Below are 20,301 nucleotides of genomic sequence, written 5' to 3'. Positions count from 1 at the left end.
TTAATAATTTAGGGAGCAGGTCCGTAAAGTATACTGTGTGTTCAAATTTTCTCTAAAATAATCTAATGATTCTGTGTCCTTTTTTATGTGGCATGCTGCTTTACATGTATATTTTACATTTACATATGTATTATATATATGTGTATGTGTAAGTGGAATCTATTTATATTAATAAGACAATTTATATGGAAGGATTAGATCTCACTGTTATCTTGTTTAACCCTTATAAATCCAAAAACCTTTAAGTTCCAATCTCAGTAGATACTGAGTAAAGGAAGCACAGCCTACCCAGAAAGAGTGATGAAAAGTACTTAAAAGGAGGTCCCAGTCATAACCTCCCCAAACAGTCCACAACATTCCCCTCTGTGTCACCCATTTTTCAGGCCACAAAATTGTTCTAGAACCTCTTGTTCCCCAAACCTCCTCTTCCCTAGGCACGTTACAGCCCCTGTTTCTTTGTCCTTCCTCCTGGCCTCTCAAGCCCCTGTGTTTCTCGTGGATTCTACCTCTCTCCCAGCAAGCAAGATGCCTTCCACTTCAGAAAGGGGGAGAGATTGTAAACGGACTGAACAAATATAATATTTTCTCTATCAGATGATGGGGGAGAGGGAAAGGCAGGGAACTCTTCACACATTAATACTTTCTGAGTCATCAGAATCAGAGAGAAAGGACTCTCCTGCCCAGGAGACATTTAGGCTAAAGTTCTATTCAGACAGCCTTGCGTGTCCCCACCTGGGGGCGCTGTTAAGGGCACGCAGCCATGGAGTGGGAGCTGCTCATTGCTGAGGTCACACAAGGGACACCTTGTGGACACACCCTGACGTACTTTGTCTTGCTGTTTCAGGAGGAAGTAACTCTTGTGGAGAGGTCATTTCTGGTCTCTCTGGCTCATTTTCTACTCCCTGGTACCCAGAAAACTACCCAACAGACATCCAGTGTGTTTGGGAGATCCACGTGGATAAAAGATTCCGCATCAAACTCAAGATTCCAAGTTTGAGGTAGGAAAACAACTTTTTTAGGGAAAGAGTTTATCTAAATAAGAATATTGGCTTGTGAAATCATAATAAAGACAGTTATTTTAATGGAAAACCTTTAGAGATAGAACCAGAAGAAACACGAAATTTTTTCTATGTTGAAGCTTGGGTTAATTTTGTAGTGCTAGCCAATGAATTAGTTCTAGCTTGAAAAATTCAGTGTGATTTATTACTATATTTGTTAAAATCTTATTTTATTAGTTTTTCTTTCAATTTTTTTTCTAAAAATGCCACAAAAATCCTCCTCACCAGCTTTGCCCCTGTTGTATACCGGGTACCAATATTTGTCCTCTCGGACTTTCTTTTTCCTTTCTCGAAATTTCAAACAAACAGTAAGAGCCTTTCCACACAAACAATGCCAGCCATGGGCCTGCGTCTTCTAAATGCTGGCACAAAGGAACAGGAGAGAGTGGAGTCATTGCCTCATTTCTGACGTGAAGAGAATACATTTCCCAAAGCCACTGCCATTTTTTATGTCCATGACACAAAATGAGGGCTGACCTGTGTTTAGTGTTAGCTGCGTGTCAGGCTCTGTATTGTGTACTTTGTAACCTTTGTCATATTCCAGCACCATTACAGCCCTGAGGTAGCTGTCCTTGTCGTCCCCATGAGAGATGAGGAACTGAGGCTCAGAGAAGTCACCTCCCTTGTCCGAGGCTAACCCTCACATCCGTCTGAGACCAAAGCCCCAGCTCGCACCACCCTGTAAGCAGATGTCCATGAAGCTCTTCCTCCCGTGTGTGTTACAGACACAGCCATGCTGTCCAACTCTGTGACAATCCGCTGTTCACACGCCCAGTCTATGGAGTCGGACACGCCTATGCCAAAGAATAGCCTAGAAACGTGTTACCCTAAGGACACAGCCTACCAGGAAGTGAAGACCTTGAATTCGCACCCCCAGAGTCTACCATGTTATCATTTGTCTATTCCTTCAAAGTCACCCCTCATGCACATCCCTTCTGAACAATCACCAAGTGCAAGTACTCTTCTATACAGGAGTGGGCACAAGTAGGTTGCAGACGTTAGTATGGAAAATAATATAATAATTAATACACAATAATACAAGAAAAAGCTCTGTTGCATGTACTCACTACTGTAAACCTACTTTTGCCCACCCTTGTATGCTGATGTTATTGTTTGAAAAGCAGTGTTTTCTCCCCAAGAATTTGGATATGGATGTTGTGAAATACAGAGGTAGAAAAAACTGGCTGCAATGTCAATTACATGCTGATCGTTTGCTGAGAATTTTTTTGCAGTGCACATTAGCATTTCTTGATGTTTCCTGTAGGTTCTGATTGGCTAAAAACAGGATTTTAAAATTTCTGTTACTATGGTAAATCACAATTGTCAGTCTCACTCCTTCCTCAGGGAAAGAAAATAAGAGTTCTCATAATAAGGCACCTGAAAAAGTTCACTGGTATTTTATATATACATGTGCAATTTAAAACCTAATCCAAACATTTCATCCCGCAATTGCTTTAAGATCTAGGAAGTTCGAGCGTGCTGCTAACCTCCACTCTGATCCCTGCAGCCTGGAAATCAGCCCCGGGTGCTCCTACGACTCAGTTGAAATCTTCGATGGCCCCAGAATTGCCGCTCTCTCCATGGGGAAGTTCTGTGCCCCAGCAGCTCTGGTGTTTCTGTCCTCCTCAGACATCATGACAGTGGTGTTCCGAAGTGACTCTATGGTCACCAGCACTGGCTTTCACGCTGTGTTCAGCGCGACCCCACAGGGCAGAGGAGAGTCAGGTAGGAAGCGTCAAGGAGTCTTTAAAGGACAGCACAGTTTTCTAAGTTGAGGGACTTCCCTATCAGCAGGTGCCTGAGACACAGTTTTGAAAGACCCTCCCACTTCTGCCCTGGCCAGTGTGGCATCAAGTGGTTGGAATGTCATCCCGTAAAGCAGAAGGTTGTGGGTTCGATCCCCAGTCAGGGCACGGGCCTACATTGTGGGTTTGGTCCCCAGTCAGGGTGTGTGGGAGAGGCAACCAAGCGGTGTTTCTCTTGCATTGCTGTTTCCCTCTCTCCCTCCCTTCCCCTCTCTCCAAAGTCAATAAGCATGTCCTAGAGTGAGGGTTAAAAAAAAACAAAACCAAAAACCCTCACACTTAGGCCCATCAACTCTGCCCCATAGCTGCTGGGTTTTCCCACTAAGAGTGTCACATGGGCAGCTGAAATAAGGCAGGCGCTGACTTCCAGCCTGCACGTGAATGGGCAGGCTGCTAGCTCCCTCTGGGGAAAGGAAGCTGTGTGCTCTGAAGGTCTTACACCTGTGTCCTCACTCCCCTCCATGTTGGAACTGTCCAGAGTGCTGAAACCCACAAGCACAACTTTCCTGAAGACTCCACTTCTCTCCCCAAGCTGCCCCACCCCATACCCTAGACTCACCCAGATGACAGGTCTGGGGAGTCTTTCAGCCATGGCCCTATAGGCTCTCATTCCAGAGCCAAGTCAAATTTCCCCCCAGCAAGCACACCGCCTGCCTATTGTTGGGCCTCTGATGCTCAGAAGCCCTCGTAAGAATCCCCGTAATTTTATCAGAAAGCCACAAACATGGGAACTGGAAATCCTTTCTACTTAAAACATTCCAAGCTCACAAATAAAATCCTGTTCTGTTTAGAAGGTGGACCAGAGCTGCGGCTGGTGGACGGCTCTGGACGGTGCTCAGGACGCTTGGAGGTCCTCCATCAGGGGGTCTGGGGCACTGTGTGCGACGACCAGTGGGACCTGAGTGAAGCCGAGGTCGTGTGCCGGCAGCTGGGCTGCGGTCAGGCCATTGCTGCCCCTGGAAAGGCCCACTTTGGCCCAGGCTCTGGAGGTATCCTCCTGGACAACATTCAGTGCTCAGGAAGTGAGGACCACCTCGGCCAGTGCTCTGGCTCCGACTGGTCAGACCACAACTGTGGCCACCATGAGGACGCTGGTGTCATCTGCTCAGGTAGCCTCCCCCCCATGGCAGGTTCTTTCTGATCTTTCAGCTGGTGACATCTTGGTGATGGGTGGAGAGCAGATGGGTTGTGCCCAGAGCAGGGCCAGGGAAGCTAGGGACTGTGGCCCAACAGATGAATGTCCCTCATCCAGGTTGACAGAAATTCCTGGGAGTCTGATTCTATTCTGCAGTCACACACAGGAGGTCCACAAAATAGGCAGGCAGGTCCTGTTCTCTCAGCCTCTCCCAAAGTCTAAACACGCCTTTGTTCTTGCTTGTGTGACATGAAGCCTGTCTACTTGAGACCCACCCATGCTAGAAAACCACTTCTTTCATAAATTTACCTTTTTTCATGCTAGCAGATGCTGGGGACTGGGATCCAGATGCTCCTATACCCCTAGGTGAGTTGAACATCATATCTCCGCAAAGTGAATTAGAAGTCTGACCTCCATCCTGACCCAGACCCTGATGGTTAGTGACCTAGACACTAAACCAACCCCCCAAGGAGCTTTCAAAATTCCCAAGGTCTAGGCTGCACCCTAGCCCAGTCGCACCAGAAGCTCTAGGGTCACACTCAGCCATTAGCTATATTCAAAGTTTCCCACGGGATTCTGATGTGCAGCCAAGGTTAAGAACCAGTGGCTTGGCCAATGAGCTAAGAGCTACATCTCCCAAATGAAATGACATCCAAAGCTCCTCTCAGGACAGCAGAGCAAGGAAGGGCAGGTTCATTCATTTGGACTTCAGTAGAAAATGATTTTATGATGCTAAGCTCTTTGCTGATTGTTTTGGGGGTTTGATTTTTGCAGCTGCTGTTCCTCAAGCTTCTATACAAGGTAACTCTCCTTCAGTGCAAGTATAACCTGTAAAGGATGGAACCTCTATGGTAATTTATAAATGTAGAGTAATACCTGTCTATCCTGGCCTCGTTGAGAGGGAGAAATTCGTGGGTTGGCGCCCTCACAAAAGGGTTGTGCAGTCACCTGGCTCACACAACAGGAAGCCAGGGAGAGCTTTAATGAAGCATGGGCTGGACACCTCACTCCTACCATATCCCTGTCCAATTTTATCTCCAGTCTCACCTGCAATCAGTTGAGGGTCCTGCCTACATCTTTCCCCCTCCCTCATTCCCCCTGAGTGGTACAGTCACACACCAGCCACACCACAGCCATGTCTACCCCAGCATGACCCATCCCCATTTTGTGATTCACTGTTGAGCTTGGTGAAATTCTGGCTTCTACCCCTGGGGAAATGTAACATGCAGGCCTGAAAACGCTATCTGTGGGCCTCTTGTCTGCTTTTACAGGAGGAAGCGACTCTTGCGGCGGAGTAATTTCAAGTCTGTTGGGCTCCTTCTCCAGTCCTTGGTTCCCTACAAACTACCCCACCAACATGCAGTGTGTCTGGGTGATACACGTGGCTGAGATGTTCTACATAGAACTGACCATCCCGAGCCTGAAGTAAGCAGCTTGGCCTTTGTCTGCTTCAAATGCCGGGTTAGATCAGAATCCATGCTTTCCTCAAAGAGGAGGCATTTCTGTGTCTTAGTCTGTTCAGGATTCTATAACAAAAATGCCATAAACCAGGCAGCTTCATAAACAACAGTCATTTCTTTCTTATAGTTCTGGAGGCTGGAACGTCCGAGATTGACACGGTAGCAGATTTGGTGTCTCATGAGGGATCATTTTGTCATAGATGGTGGTCCTTTCCCCATAATCTCCCATGGCAGAAGGGACAAGGGAGCTTTATTGGGCCTCTTTATAAAGTCACTAATCCCATTTGTCAGGTCGCCATGCTCATGACCTAACCACTTCCCAAAGGCCCCACCTCCTAGTGCCATTACATTGGAGGTTAGATTCCAACATATGAAGTCTAAGGAACACAAACATTCAGGCTATAGCACCGCGTGGCAAATCCTTCTACATTTTAGGTGAAAATTGGTCTGGTCCTCTGAGTTTAGGGGAGCCTTTTCATCAGTGAGCTCAATTTCTTATGCAACTAGAGAACATCTCACAAGCATCCCTGACACCAAGCCAACAAGCCTCAGCCAAGGTGACCCACTGTGAAGACCTCACCCCTCCGCTCTTGGCCAGCTCTACCTGGGCACACAGTCTTCCTCCGGCTGAACCCATATCTGTTCTTCTGTCCCGTGTTCTGACCTACATTCTTCCCTGCGATGCTACACAAAACAGATCTACCCCCACCCCTTCTCTATCAAAGACTTTTCCTCCACAAATTCCATAGTCTTCGTTCACTCATTTCTCTCATCACATGCCTTGGACTTCCCATTTCTTTCTCCAACCATCACCCATTTTTAGAGGAATTCACCCTATTTTAGTGCCTATTTATATGTGTATATAGTCCTATACACATGCATGCACAAGTAACTTTTTAATCAAAATTAGTCTTCCGAATAACATTTAACCCTGGTTTCATCTTTCCACACTGGTTACATGTGGGTCATTCTCTCTTCCTCACATTGTCACACAGTCTGTCCCGGACCTCTGCCACCACCTTCCATCCGTGCTCATTGGCCACAGCAACCAAAGATCTGAATGGCAAAATGCTGCCCTCAAATGTAAAATGGGGAGGCAGTGAGGGATGGAGTCAATATATCAGTCATTCACTCACTCACTCACTCATTCATTCATTTCACACACATTTGCTTGTTGAAAGCAATGTGGGAAGATTTGGTACCATATAGTTCAAACGTATTACATGTTCAGTTCCAGCGTTTTGGGACACAGAATTTCATTTTATCAGTTCTGGAAAACAGCTGTTATTTGGGACATAAGGTTAGTAATTATTTGCTCCAGTGAGTCTCAGCTGGGAACAGTTACACAGCCTCATGAGACATTTGGCTGTGTCTGCTGATATTTTTGATTGTCACCATGGGGGGTTGCCACTGCCACCTGGTGAGTGGAGGCCAGCAATGCTTCTAAGGATCCTACAGTTTGGGGTCCCCAACCCCTGGGCCGTGGACCAGTGCATGGCCTGTTAGGAGCCACACTGCACAGCAGGAGGTGAGGGGCGGGTGAGTAAACAAAGCTTCGCTTGCATTACTGCCTGAGCTCTGCCTCCTGCCTCTACCCCAGCCACCCCCACCTCATCCATGGAAAAATTGTCACAAAGCTGGGACCATTGCCAAGACAGCCCCCACAGCAAGGAATTATCCAGCCTCCACTGTCAGTAGTGCTGAGACAGAAATCTTGATTTGGACCGAAGTTTGCCTCATTTTTTTCTATTTCAGCTTCTATAAGGTTTTGCTTCACACTTGATTTGTCAAAATGATATCCATATTTAAAGTATGCTATTTCATTCTTTCTCAGTGAGTTATGCTCTATTTTCTAATGAAACGATTTCTGAGATTGCAATGTCACCTTCCATAAAAATAGTATCACTTTTTCTTTAAAAACTAAAAATTGGTTCTTTTGAGGCTCTTGGCTCTTACTTCATTGGAACAGATGTGTTCTGCATGGAGCGTGTTTTCAGATTCAGCCGTTTGCATGCAGGTGTAATTGTGTCCATTGTACACATATCAGGCAATGAGCACTTACATGCATCAAAGCCTGCTTACTGTTATTTAAATGCAAATGTGTGTGTCGTATTTCTATCACGTTAGATGAACGTGGATGTTCTTTATTTTTTTGTCTTTAAAATTTTAAATAAAGATTTTATTTATTTATATTTAGAGAGAGGGGGAGGGAGGAAGAAAGAGAGGGAGAGAAAACATCAGTGTGTGGTTTCCCCTTACATGGCCCCTACTGGGGGACCTGGCCTGCAAGCCAGGCATGTGCCCTGACTGGGAATCAAACCAGCAACCCTTTGGTTCACAGCCCACGCTCAGTCCACTGAGCCACACCAGCCAGGGCTCAAATGTTGATGTTCTTTAAATGCGTGTTTATTGAGCGCACTCTGTGGGGGCACCAGTCTAGGAATGGGCTTCTAATGCTGGACACGACAGGCAAGACAGGCTTCACTGCCCTCGCGAAGTTTACTGTCTAGAAAGGGAGACGACTAGCACTTGAATAAAACAAAACCGGATGGGCAGTTTCAGTTAGGGATCAGGAGCTAAGTGCTATGAAGAGAATATATGCATGCGTACATGGGAACCAGACAGAGAGTGACGGGGGCACAGGCAGCACTAGGTGGATGGTCAAGAACAGCTTCTCCGATCACCCAGGTCGGATGAAACGTGTCAGGAGAACACATGAGCAAGGAAGTCGCCGCATGGGGCAAAGAGTCCTACCCAACGGGGCCCTGGAGCTCTGAGAGCCATCGCTGTTTTCCTTGCCCTGGCTCTTGTGAGAGTTTTACTCAATGAGACCTAGTGGATGTCTGCCACCACCCCAGGGAGTGGCAGGGTTTGAACAAAGAGTCAGGGGACCTTCAGGGAACCCTCAAGGCAGAGACGAAGATGGTGGGAAAGACTAAAAGCCCAGAAAACAGTTGGGGGCTGGAGCGGGGGTGTGTGGGGGGGTAGTGCTGACACAGAGCAAGTGAGACGTGATGAAAGGTGGACCGACCTGGGCCAGTCCCACAAGGGAAGGAGAGGGGTAAAGTCCATTGGTGGGGTGTGTGGTTGGAAGGGGGGTGGCAGGGCTGATGGCAGTTTCTGGCTGGATGCGAGGCAAATACTGATTTTATTTAAGACATTTCTGCAGATGTCCTTGGGGAGATTAACTCTGCGTTACCGCCTCAGGTTAGAAGACGTCTATGGGTGCCCCTACGACTTTCTTGAAGTGTTTGATGGACGGCAAGGCGCCTCTTCCTCCTTGGGCAGGTTTTGCGCTGGGGCAGAGCTCAGCTTCCTGTCCTCCGCGAACATCATGACCGTGGTGTTCAGGAGCGACGCTGTGGTCACCAACACGGGGTTTTATGCCCGATACAAAGCCACCCAGCCCGACGAAAGGGAGGGCGGTAGGTATCCTGAAATGTACTTTGCAGAGGCTACAGCTAATTTGGGTCCTTTCCCTTGAAGAGAAGAGGTGCTTCCCAAACCTGGCCTGCGGAGCCCACCTTCATTAGTGATGGCCCGAGGGACATCTGCTCTGACACCAACAGTCCCCAGCTGCCCGCCACCCCCCACCTTGCTCTGACACTCACCGTCGTTTTCCCTCACCAAAAAATTGTCTGGGAAAGCGGGTGGCTGAGTCTCCCACTGTGCCCGGGCTGTGTGTGCACGTGGGGGACCCAGATGAGTACCTCACTGCTCTCCAAGGAAACGGAGCATGCAGTCGGCAAAGCCTCTGGAGCAAAACTATGTCCAGCTGCAGCTACCCACCCACCTGCCTCCGGCTGAATCAATACAAAAACCACCCAGACACTTACACAGCAGGACATGGGGACATTTCAGAGCTCTCAGTGGGTTATGCTTAGGGCAACCATGTAAGTTATCCTCCAACTGGGATACTTTTGAGAATTTTAAAGGGTCTCTAAAATAATGAACAGGTATTCGTGTATCTGCAACAGCCATAAACCAGGACTATTTTAGACAGACCAGGACATAGGGCCACCCTCTCTAGAGTCCAACAGCAAATACGGGGACATGTGCCCAAGTGCTGGGAATTCTCTATCTGAAGAAGGTCCTAGAGTCTGGTGACAGCACCACACCTCAGAAGCCTGCCTTTCTGTCCCCCAGGTGTGTCCCTGAGACTGGTGAATGGCAGCCACAGGTGTGAGGGCCGGGTGGAGGTCTTCTACAATGGCACCTGGGGCACCGTGTGTGATGACAGCTGGGACCTGAGAGATGCCAGCGTGGTGTGCCGGCAGCTGGGCTGCGGCAAGGCCTTGTCGGCCCCGGCTCAGAGCTTCTTTGACAGAGGGACTGGCCACATCACACTGGATGACGTGCAGTGTACCGGGGACGAAGCCCAGGTGTGGCAGTGCACACACAATGGGTGGCTCTCCCACAACTGTGGGCACCATGAGGATGCCAGTGTCATCTGCTCAGGTGAGCCCCGTGGAGCACAGCAGCCCTCAGATTGCCACTCAGCAGCAGCCTCTGGGAAGGGAGAAGTCGACACCAGTAGGCAGTTACTCAGAATGGAGCGCTGAGCTTTGAGCCATCTTTTTAAGTCTACTTGCTTAAGAATTCATTTTCTTTCCCTTCAATTCTGGTATCTGTAAAATTGTCAAGGTTCCCACCTTGAAGGTTGTGGGGATTCACTAGAGGGTGTGAGTCACCAGACATCCCATCCTGGATAGACTTGCCACGGTGTTGGTGCCAATCCACACTCCTGAGTAGGAGTAGTAGCTGGTGTGCAAAGAATACCTAGCACCTGCCAGGCTCTGCACTGAAACCAAAGCACATTCTTGGTTCATCTCCACAACCAGTGAAATAGAGCCCACTAGCATCCTTGTTTCATGGATAAGGCAGCAGAGGCACTGCCAAGACCCCAAGGCAGGCTGTACTGTGCCAGTATGGCCTCCAAGGAGCCCTGGGAAAGAAGGAACTCAGCTCTTTTACCAAAGTGCCTTCAGCCACATCAGTGAGCATAACTGAAGAAATGTGAGTTTCCAATTTCAGTGCTTCCAGCAGCTACATGAGCCCTCATGAGCCTGAAAACCAGTGGGCACGAACGGGGGTGGCCAAACTTGAACCAATGCGGATTATTTCTGACACTACACTCACAACTGCCCAAAACAGAATGTGCTAGATCCTAACAAAAAGTGTCTGATTTTCTTTTATGGAGGATATGATGGTGTTAATGTGTCTATCTCTCTTCTGTCTTTGCGTAGGTGTCGATGGCAATCCCGAGGCAGGACCCTCAGGTACTGCTCTCCTGTGCGCTTCAACCCATCGCCAGTCCCCTGATACACATGAATTCTAGCTACTCTTCATCCTGAAGTTGGGGCCTGAGCAAATTAAATTCTCTGTGTCTAAGTAATGACAGCAATGCAGCTCATTAGCACTGACATAATAGTGGGGCTGGGAGCCACAGAGGATAGGGAGAAGGCAGGAGGGAGGGAGAGCTCAGAGTCACCAGCAATGCAGTTTCTGGGCCAGTGGGGTTCCGATTCAGTGCCTGCAGAGAGGGGTGCTATAGGCCTGCAGTGCCAGTATCGCTCTGGACGCTGCCCAGAGCGGGAATATAATAGAAACACAGGCTCAGCCCTCCACGGGCTGTAGCAAACTTCACCCGTCCACACCCATGGTGTGCAAATGTCCAAACTTGTGAAGAGCCAGAGTCCTCTCTGCCCACAGGGGCACAGAGAAATCACAGCTTTGAGTGTCAATATTTCTGAGTATCTGAAAGGAGTGTTTATTCTGGATAAAAGGCCTCACTCACAGTGTCATTTTTCTCTCTGTGTATTTTCGGGGTCAACTGGTGACAGCCCCCCTACAGGTGCTTCAGCTTTATTTAGACCCTTTGTGTGGTTTCTGTTTGCTTTGCTTTCGATTTCAGCACTTGCCGCAACTCGATGCATGCTCTTTCCTCCTTTTATATGTGAGAAGCTGCAGGAAAGAGGGGCTTTTAACAAATTCCACACTGATTCCAGTATTCCAGACATGAGTTGGATGCTTTAAGTAATCTTGGTCCTGATCTCAGCTAGGATTCGTGTATAACACGAGGGATCTTCTACTGAAAGCTGCTTGAGAACCCGTCGTGCTGAGGAAGGATGCTGCGGCTTGCATCATCTTTTCATCCTTTGTACTAACACGCGTGCTGAGACCTGTCTGCGCGTGTGGGTTCATAAAGCCCTTTCAACCGTGTGTCATGATCATTCCTTCTCAGAGAAGCCCTGTCACCACGGGACACCCACAATGCTCTGAGATGACAAAGAGCAGCATGGGAAACTCCGAGGGGTCTCCAAAGCTAACTTTCTGGCTACCAGCCAAAGCAGCCCTAGAACAATTTCCTAGAACAATTTCCTGCCCTCGCTCTTGACCCCTCTAAACACACCAGCAGAGGTCAGAGCCCCTCCTCATGGGGTTTCGTTGCTGTGTCTTGCAGATGAAAATTTCCACTGTGGCGGTTTGCTCACAAATGCTTCGGGTTCCTTCACCAGCCCTTGGTACCCTAAAAAATACCCCACAAACGTGACATGTGCCTGGGACATACAGGTGGACGATAGGGCTCATGTCAACCTAACATTTGACGTGCTTGCGTGAGTAAAATTTTCCTATTTTTTACTTTACTCTTCCGTATCTTGTTCTGGCCCACACCCACCTACCCATCCCCTGCAAAAAAATAAACAACTTCCCTATTTAATTCGCAAAGGTGAGGCAAGCCTTGGAGGCCCACTTAGGAGCAGTGATCAAAATTTGACTACACAGACCTTTTAACCCAGCAGTTCCAGTTCCAGGAACTTGGTCCCTAGAGAAAGCCTCATGGCGGGGAGGACCATCATGGGGCATCTCACGGGAGCAATGGACTGGAAACGACCTGATTGCCCATCAGTAGCAGGTCCGTTAACTAGACTTGGGCACACCCACGCACTGCTGCCTTGCATGGGGGATGGGTTGCTATGGGACGATCTGCAGGAAACCACAGGTACCGGCCCCGAAGCTGCCATCTGTGCCTAGGCTGTCCGTGGAAGGAAAGAGAACCGTTCATTCTAGCTGCTTCTGGGAAGGGGGATGAAGGGAGAGGGGGCAAGTCAGGGGGTGGGAGAAAAACTTACCTTTCACCAAAACACCCGTCAATACTACTTAAATTCTCTTCCTTGCACTTGTAATAAGTATTCAGAAAATACAGTTGAATGAAAACATTCAACATGGAAACGTTTTTAGAACAGAAAGGTACATACTGCCTGCATCCACAGGGTCTTCATTTCCTCCAACCTGTGTGAAGAGATGCAGGTTTCAGACAGCTTTTCCAGAACCTCCCCTGAACGAATAGGAGTAGCGCTGACTGCGGGAAAAGCCCCCAGTGGTTTGAAACTGAGTGATATCGTTACTTCACAGGCTGGAAAACATCCACGGCTGTCCGTACGACTTTGTTGAAATCTTCGATGGCCCACGGAGCGAATCTTTCTCTATGGGGAGGTTCTGTTCTGGTATAACCCCAGTATTTACCTCCTCCTCAAATCGCTTGACAGTGGTCTTCCACAGCAACGATATCATCACCGAAAGCGGCTTTCATGCCACCTATGAGTCCCTCATGCAAGATGAGAATAATATTGGTAGGTCCTTCAGTCACCTTAGCCCCTGGTCCTGCGGGGTAATGATGGTGAGGTTGGACAGCCAACTCTGTGCCTGGGGACTAGGGATGGGAAAGGGGTCCCCTTGCTCCTTAGTTTACCCCCAAGATCTACCTGGAGGAGGTGGCTGAACACCCAACACGGGTGACTGGACCACACACACCTGCATTCCGATATCAGTGTGCATCCTCTGTGCTGAGAAGGGGAACAGGGCTCTTGCTGGCTTTGAGCCCGCTGCACTCCAAATGCATGGGGAGTTCCTCTCCTCCTTCCCAGAGGATGCTGCTCCTGGCCAAGGGCAGGAACACTGAGCATTCATGTCCCTGGTGTGTCCCACTTCACAGAGGGCCTCCAGGGGCCTTCTTTGGCCTCTGTCAAGTAGACAATCTTGTCTGGGAAAAAAGCTTTAAAAACAAAAAAATCCCACTGACATAAACAATTGCACCTGAACTACCTTGGCAGCCACTCCAACCCACCGCAGTTCCCTTCCCCAGGTAAGGGCAGAGCCTCCCCACTTCCAGAGCTGGTCAGCTCAGAGAAAACGCCAGGTCTTCCTCAAAGGCAGTGACAAGGGGGTGGGGTCCCCACTGCGATGGCCTGGTATGTCTGTGATTCCAGATGTGGCCCTCAGGCTGACCAATGGCAGCCACCGGTGCGAAGGCCGAGTGGAGCTGCGCTACAATGGGACCTGGGGGACAGTGTGTGATGACGGCTGGGACTTGCGTGATGCCCAGGTTGTGTGCGGACAGCTGGGCTGTGGCAGGGCTGTGTCAGCTCCCAGGGGAGCCCATTTCGACCGAGGCTGGGGTGCCATCGCTTTGGACAATGTGGAGTGCACGGGGACTGAAGACAGACTGTGGCAATGCCTGCACGGTGGCTGGTTCTCCCACAACTGCGGCCACCACGAAGATGCCAGCGTCATCTGCTCCAGTGAGTTGAATCTCAGGCAGCAGGTGGGAAACATGACATCCCCCACTGCACTGAAGGGAACTCTTGGGCTGCCCCTCGGCCACTGTTTCCCAAATGCCAGCCATGTACAGGTGTCCCTGCACGACCCCTGCTACACCCAGAGTCAGGCCTCTGGGAACCATCCCTGTGGTTCAGTACCCGGACCCTCCTTGAGTTTCTGCAAATACGTTCAGTAGTGGGAGTTGAGAGCCCCCATCTATCTCCATATCCTTCCAGGTTTGGCTAGGAGGAGGCAAACTGGACCTGGCCAGTTTGACAGGAGGAAGGGCAAGCAGGAGGTGGGGCTACTGGAAGGTTCTGGGAGGAGAGGAGAGAAGCCAAGGGACAGAATCAGTGTTCTGAGCAAAGCAGGACGGGGGGGGGGGGGGGGGGGGGGGGGGGGAGGGCGGTGCTAGAGATCAGGGAGGTTTGGAAGCAGGGCCCAGGGTGGGTCAGGGGTGAGGGAAAGGTCACAGGAAGCAGCTCTGAGTCCTCTTCCGCCACCCCCAGGCCCTGGAGCTCCTGGCCCAGGTCCACACCCACTCCCTTCAGCTCCCTCCAGGTTCTGAAGGTGCCAGTGCTTGTCTTTGAGACAGCGTGGCTCTGCCCTTGGGAAACTGACATGTATTCCAGGAGGCAAGAGACACATACCCAGGAGAATTACAAACCCAAAGCCACCAGCAAGATAGGTGCTCCTCACTAGATGACCGTGACTGTGGCCATAGTTTGCCCCAAAAAAGAAAAAAATAAAATCCCAAAATGACATTGCAGTGTCCAGTGGCAGAACAGAAACAAAAGCAATGCCATCTGGTGGCTGTAACCATGGCAACTCGGGGCAATTCTTAGATCCCCAACTGGGAGCCGCTTCTCCCCACACCAGCCATGGCCCTCATGATCCAATAGGCAAGTCGACCTCTTGGGTTCAGGAAGAATGAGGGGCGTGAGCTGCCTCACCTTTTGGTTTGTTTCCCCCAGCCGCCCTGCCTTCCTCAACACCACCCGCTGTGACAAGTCCCCCAGCTCCAGGTGACTTCACTTGTTCTCCACTCATGGTCTGTATCTTGCTGTGACAAAGTGCGTGCGAGGGGAGTGGCTCAGGGGCCGAATGCCCTGGGAGTGTCGTCCTGGCTTCATCATTGACTAGCTGGGGGACCCCCAGTGAGTGTCGGAGCCACTCGAGGCCTCAGTTTCCTCCTCTGTATGCGAACGAGGAGGCGCTAGCATTTGCTTCCTGAGGCCGGGTGGGGTTCCACGGATCTCCCTGGGCAGAGGCGGGAAAGCAGTGTGGCCATGTGGGGCTGGCTGGGTGTCAGCCGGGCAGTGATCTCTGTCCGCTGCTCTCCCCTCGAGTGAAAGCGCCGCTGCTTACTGTTTCCCTGACTCTGATTGGCCAGGAGGTGTCACATTTCGGCTGCTTTCCCATGGCAGGTCCTTAAGAGTGAAATACAATAAGCAGAGGAGAGTTGGGGAAAAGGGGAATGGCCCCGAACCTTCAAAGGAAGCACTGGAGGAGGTTATGCTAAACAGCAGTGATCCCTGGAGGATGCTTTCTTGACTTGAAAATACGTCTGTTTTTTAAGACTGTCTAGCAACCACCATGCTTAGCTTTTCTTGAGCTTGTATCATTTGGCGGTAACTGATTCACAAGGCAGAGAGCCCACCAAAGGTGATTGAGACTTCGATATGTTTGACACCTAAGATCTTGTGTAACTTGCTGCTTTCCCTTTTCTATCTGTTTTAGCATATTTTTCAAAGCCAACAGAGGTGCCCATGCCTACAGGTAATCTTCCCTTCTCTTCAGTGCCTTCCCACTGTAGAGTTTTGGCTCAGAAAACCTTCAGCATTTCAGTGGGAGGAAGTGTCCCTGTGGCAACCATGCTCCTCCACAGCCTCAGGCCACGCGCAAGCCTGTGCCCCAGGAAGGGCCCATAATGTCCGGGTTCACCCACAAAATCTGTGATTGCAAAGTGAGAGGAGAGAAGAAACTGGGATAGAAGAATGGCTAACTGGGGCTGGCTAGAAGGGGAATGGGGTACCCACCGACACCAGATCCCTACCCATTCTGCTGTGAGCTCAGCTGGGCTGTTCTGAGCACGGCCAGTCTCTGCCCTTTCTGGTAACTGCCCATTGAACGTGGGGGTCAGCCTGTAGTGACTGCCCAGCCTGTCTTCACATATGTCATTGTACCTGATCTTAGAACGACACAGAGGGGAAGCGTTGCTGTTGACATTGGATGGGCGTGTGCAACGGCACATAGAATCATACTTACTTACACACCACGATTAGAGTGTGCGCGATAGGTCCTCATGGGGAATCCAACCACCCCGTGAGTGTCAGGCCCAAGACTTCAGGGTGCGGTGAAAGGGAAGGGGACAGTGACACCATGATGCAGGTCACTGGGCCAGCCGGCTACAGAGCAAAGTGCTTCCTAACCAGTTGTAACCTTGACTAGCACACTGAGTAAATAATACCCAAGGCAAGAAATGAAATGAAATGAAACGAAATGAAGGGGCGTAGGCTTGTTATTATCAATAGCACAGTTTCGTCCTGAGTTTCTCTTCTAGCGACCTCTCTGGATGAGCCCTGACAGAGGTCGTTGTTTGGAATGTCCGCCAAGGTCTGGGCCTGCGGCTGGCGAACGGGGCGAGCAGATGCGAGGGCCGAGTGGAAGTCTACCACGCCGGCACCTGGGGCACGGTGTGTGATGACAGCTGGTCCATAGAGGACGCCCATGTGGTCTGCAGACAGCTGGGCTGCGGCCTGGCTGCGTCTGCCCTCCCGGGGGCCAGCTTCCCCCCAGGGTCAGGCAGCATCCTCCTCGACGACGTCAACTGCACGGGGAGCGAGTCCTCTCTGGGGCAGTGCCCACACAGCGGCTGGTTCAGCCACAACTGCGGGCACCAGGAGGATGCCGGCGTCATCTGCTCAGGTGAGCACAGGTGCCCCTTGTGAAGCTGCCCGGGTCATGCCTGGAATTTGCAAATAGAGTCTGGAAATGCCTCCCTGCCCCAAACCGGCCCCCACGCCTGGGACAGCAGATTTCTGCTCTGACTCTGGAAACAGGGCCTGCGGTTTGAGGTAGGGGAGGGCATTCAACTGAGTGTCTACAAAGGTAGGTCACTTGCAGAGAAAAGAAAATAATGGTACCTTCCTCATAAGGTTGTTGGGAGGATTAAACAGACCATTTAGTCAAGCACATGACCTACAATAAACGCACAAGAACGTTAACTATTTTGCTGATCCAGGTCATGGTATTTTCGTTGCCAAGTCAAATTCTTTCAGAATCAGTGCCTCAGAGTTTCCAGCCAGGCAACGCAATCCACACCCGTCTGTAGAAGCCTTAGGTGCTTAAGAACATTGATTACTCCAGCTAGTCAAGTCACATTTCAACTAGACATTGATCTCTGAGTGTCCCTACCACCCTGGTTTCTACTATTCCACCACCGCCCTGTTGCCTTTATCTCTGCAGAGTCTGCAGCCGCTGGACATCCGGGGATCTGTGAGTTCACACCGATTCTATTTGCTGATTGCTGACTAGCCGACTAGTGCAGAGTCTGTCTCCCTCGCCAGCCTCCACTTTCCTTGGCCATGCCCTGAGCCCCAGGCCCTCCCACCCTTCCAGCAGGCGAAGACCCAGGGCTGTTTCAGAGTCCCGCAGGGCCCTGCTCTTTCTGTCCTGGGTGTTCACAGGTTCATGGGCCATCCCTTCCACATACAAGGTCTGCACTTCAGCAGGACCCTGAGATCCCCGCTCTTGACCCAAAGTGGTCATTCATGCACCAGAGGCTGAGGCAGGGCAGAGAGAGCAGATGGGCCTGGGGCAGGTGGGCCTGGGGCAGCCTTACCTGGGACCCAGGATGCTGAATGCTGGTTCTGGCCACGTGACCCAGGCCTATGGGCCACATGTGCGTAATCCCAACATTGATTGTATTTCTTTTGTTTTCTTAATCAGAGCAGTGTGTGCTACCATCACACTTCAGCTGTTAACTGTTTGTTTAGCAATTGGATGGGGTTTTGTAAAGGCCAACTCCTGCATGTGATGTCGATGGTGTTTGAGAGGAGTATGACATTTCACTGCTTGTTTGGAATGTGCTTATGACGACTGTTCCTCTTTTTCCCGGTACAGTTCCTTCACCTCCTGGGGAACAGCCGGGCGGTATCTACCCACTAGGTACTTTTTCCATGATTATTCTCTGTAACTGTCTTCCTTAGGCTGGGTCCTGCCAACAGTATTTTCGTGGCCCTGGTGCTGCGTGAAATAGACGTGTGCTCATTAGGGGCGACCCGGCAGTGGTGGGGGTCTCCTCGTGTGGATTCTCCTTTTCAAGGACAGTCAGCTCACCCCCTGCCCCTGCAGCCTCCTTGGAAAGCTTATATTGAGGCCCTGGCCCTGGCTGGGCCGTTATGGGCCCTTCTCAAGGGGACCCCTTGAATCAGCCCCAGTCCCTGCGGGTCTGAATCTGAGAATCACCTTCAGCTGGTTTGGGTTCAGGGGACAGTTTCACTTGGCCAGTCCCTTACCTTCCGGCAGCAGCAGCACCATCTCCCCCTCTGCTTGTTCTTCCAGTCCCCAGCTCTTCCATCACCCTCCAATAAACACTTTATAGTTTTTAAATTCAAGTAAAGTGAACTTAATGTTGTCCTGAGAATTTCATAATAGTCCCCAGAGACCTGGGTTAGAAATGCCAAGTCTGAAACCTAGACGCGCAGCTGACTTATTTTGAGTTTTTAGAGAAGCAACATAAAAAGGATACCCCCAAAGAGGATGAAAGCAGAAGGTGATTTTTAAGTGTTTATGTCTCTGCGAAGATGACCTGTGGCCTGGATTCCCGTAGAAAAACTGCCCTGTGAGGAGAAGCATTGTAGTTTGTGCTAAATTTCAGTTACAAAGCAGTCATCTGGTCTCCTCTGCACATCAGTTCCCCCGGGACCTATGCAGCCGGGTCAGCAACCTGCAGATGGGGTAGAATTCTCCCACCAGAAACACAGTCTCATTTGAGAGGAGAGGGAACTTTCTCAAGCCGATGTGGCTCTTGGCACCTACAGATCCACCCATGGTGAGGCTGGCGGTGGGGCGGAGCAGGTGTGAGGGCTGCATGGTGATCCAGCACAATGGCACCTGGGGGACCATGTGTGACAACCTCTGGGGCCTGCCCACCACCCAGGGGCTGTGCCAGCAGCTGGGCTGTGGGGGGGCCCTGGCGGCCCCGAGGAGCAGTCTGTTTGGTGATGGCTCTGGCCCCATCTTCCTGGATGGCGTGTGCCTTGTCAGGGTGGCTGGTGGAGTGGGCTGTGAGAGAATTCACAAAGAGAAGAACTTGCAGAGAGCAAGAGAGGGAGAGTAAAAATAGTAATCTAGTAATCTCTCCAGCCCTGAGAATAGCGGCTCAGAGAAGCGACAGTTCATTATGCCTGACAGACTCAAGGAGAGAGAGCTAGCTAGCGCTCATAAGAAGGGCCTGAGGTGGGGTCTTTTTGTCCCTTCACATATTTCTATCACACTGTGTTGTTCCGTAGTTTTTTAATCTGAAGAGTGGGTGCTGAACATTCCCAACACGTCATGGGATCTCCTGATGAAAACCCTGGACTAAAGAAAGGGCATCAAACGCTCATCTGTCTATTTTGTAGCCTCAAACCTCCCAAGGGCTCCTCCCCAGAAACACTCAGATGGGTGCTTCCAGTTAGCATCCGAAAGCCAGGGTGTCACCCAGGTAAGGGATGGTGGTTCAGAGACACTACCTGGTTTGGACTCCAGCCTTAGAGACGCTGCCCAGCCTGTGACAGAGCTGCCTTAGCCACAGTGTCCTCAACACCACCCGGCACGAGTGTGACTCGGGTGCCCACACGGCTGTGCCCATGAGCGTGCTAAATCCACTCACATCAATGCCTCGGGCTTTCTCTTTTAGCTACCGACATCACCCCAGAACCAGCAGAAACGGCTCCTACAGACGGTAATCCTTTGTCTCTGTCCCGGGTCCTGGTTGCTGAGTGTGTCTAGCAGGCTCCCTGAGGTTATAGCCAGCGATGTCAGGGCTCCCACCCCTGGATTCATGCCTCCCCAGGACTGAGAAAACACAGGGCTGGCCTGGAGGCAGAGTTACCAGGTCATGTGGCCGCTTGTCTGGTCCCTGGTGCTACCCGGATTTCTGAACTTTGACCCTGGGCCAACAGACTAGTTTATCCTAAGTAAATAACAACAACAACAAAAAAAATGAGTTTGTACATTCCAATGTTGTTGCTTAG

The 20,301-nt window shown here is 50.4% G+C and overlaps 1 protein-coding gene across 1 annotated transcript in view; it reads left to right on the top strand.

The window, feature by feature from the left end:
- The window catches only part of LOC112300433 (scavenger receptor cysteine-rich domain-containing protein DMBT1), a 50,501-nt gene that overhangs the window by 12,287 nt on the left and 17,913 nt on the right, over positions 1-20,301 (top strand). The window contains exons 11-27 of the mRNA XM_053922665.1: positions 845-998; positions 2,566-2,783; positions 3,655-3,972; positions 4,323-4,364; positions 4,773-4,799; positions 5,270-5,423; positions 8,666-8,883; positions 9,605-9,916; positions 10,705-10,737; positions 11,922-12,075; positions 12,875-13,092; positions 13,729-14,040; positions 15,800-15,838; positions 16,676-16,987; positions 17,528-17,557; positions 18,185-18,229; positions 19,965-20,009. Of these exons, the coding sequence (XP_053778640.1) occupies positions 845-998; positions 2,566-2,783; positions 3,655-3,972; positions 4,323-4,364; positions 4,773-4,799; positions 5,270-5,423; positions 8,666-8,883; positions 9,605-9,916; positions 10,705-10,737; positions 11,922-12,075; positions 12,875-13,092; positions 13,729-14,040; positions 15,800-15,838; positions 16,676-16,987; positions 17,528-17,557; positions 18,185-18,229; positions 19,965-20,009 (2,631 nt within the window). The remainder of the gene's footprint in view (positions 1-844; positions 999-2,565; positions 2,784-3,654; positions 3,973-4,322; positions 4,365-4,772; positions 4,800-5,269; positions 5,424-8,665; positions 8,884-9,604; positions 9,917-10,704; positions 10,738-11,921; positions 12,076-12,874; positions 13,093-13,728; positions 14,041-15,799; positions 15,839-16,675; positions 16,988-17,527; positions 17,558-18,184; positions 18,230-19,964; positions 20,010-20,301) is intronic.

The sequence above is a fragment of the Desmodus rotundus genome, chromosome 4 (assembly GCF_022682495.2).
Source record: "Desmodus rotundus isolate HL8 chromosome 4, HLdesRot8A.1, whole genome shotgun sequence".
In the NCBI taxonomy this organism is placed as follows: Eukaryota; Metazoa; Chordata; class Mammalia; order Chiroptera; family Phyllostomidae; genus Desmodus; species Desmodus rotundus.
Note: the sequence above shows the minus strand (reverse complement) of the source record. Positions and strands in the feature narration are given on the sequence as shown.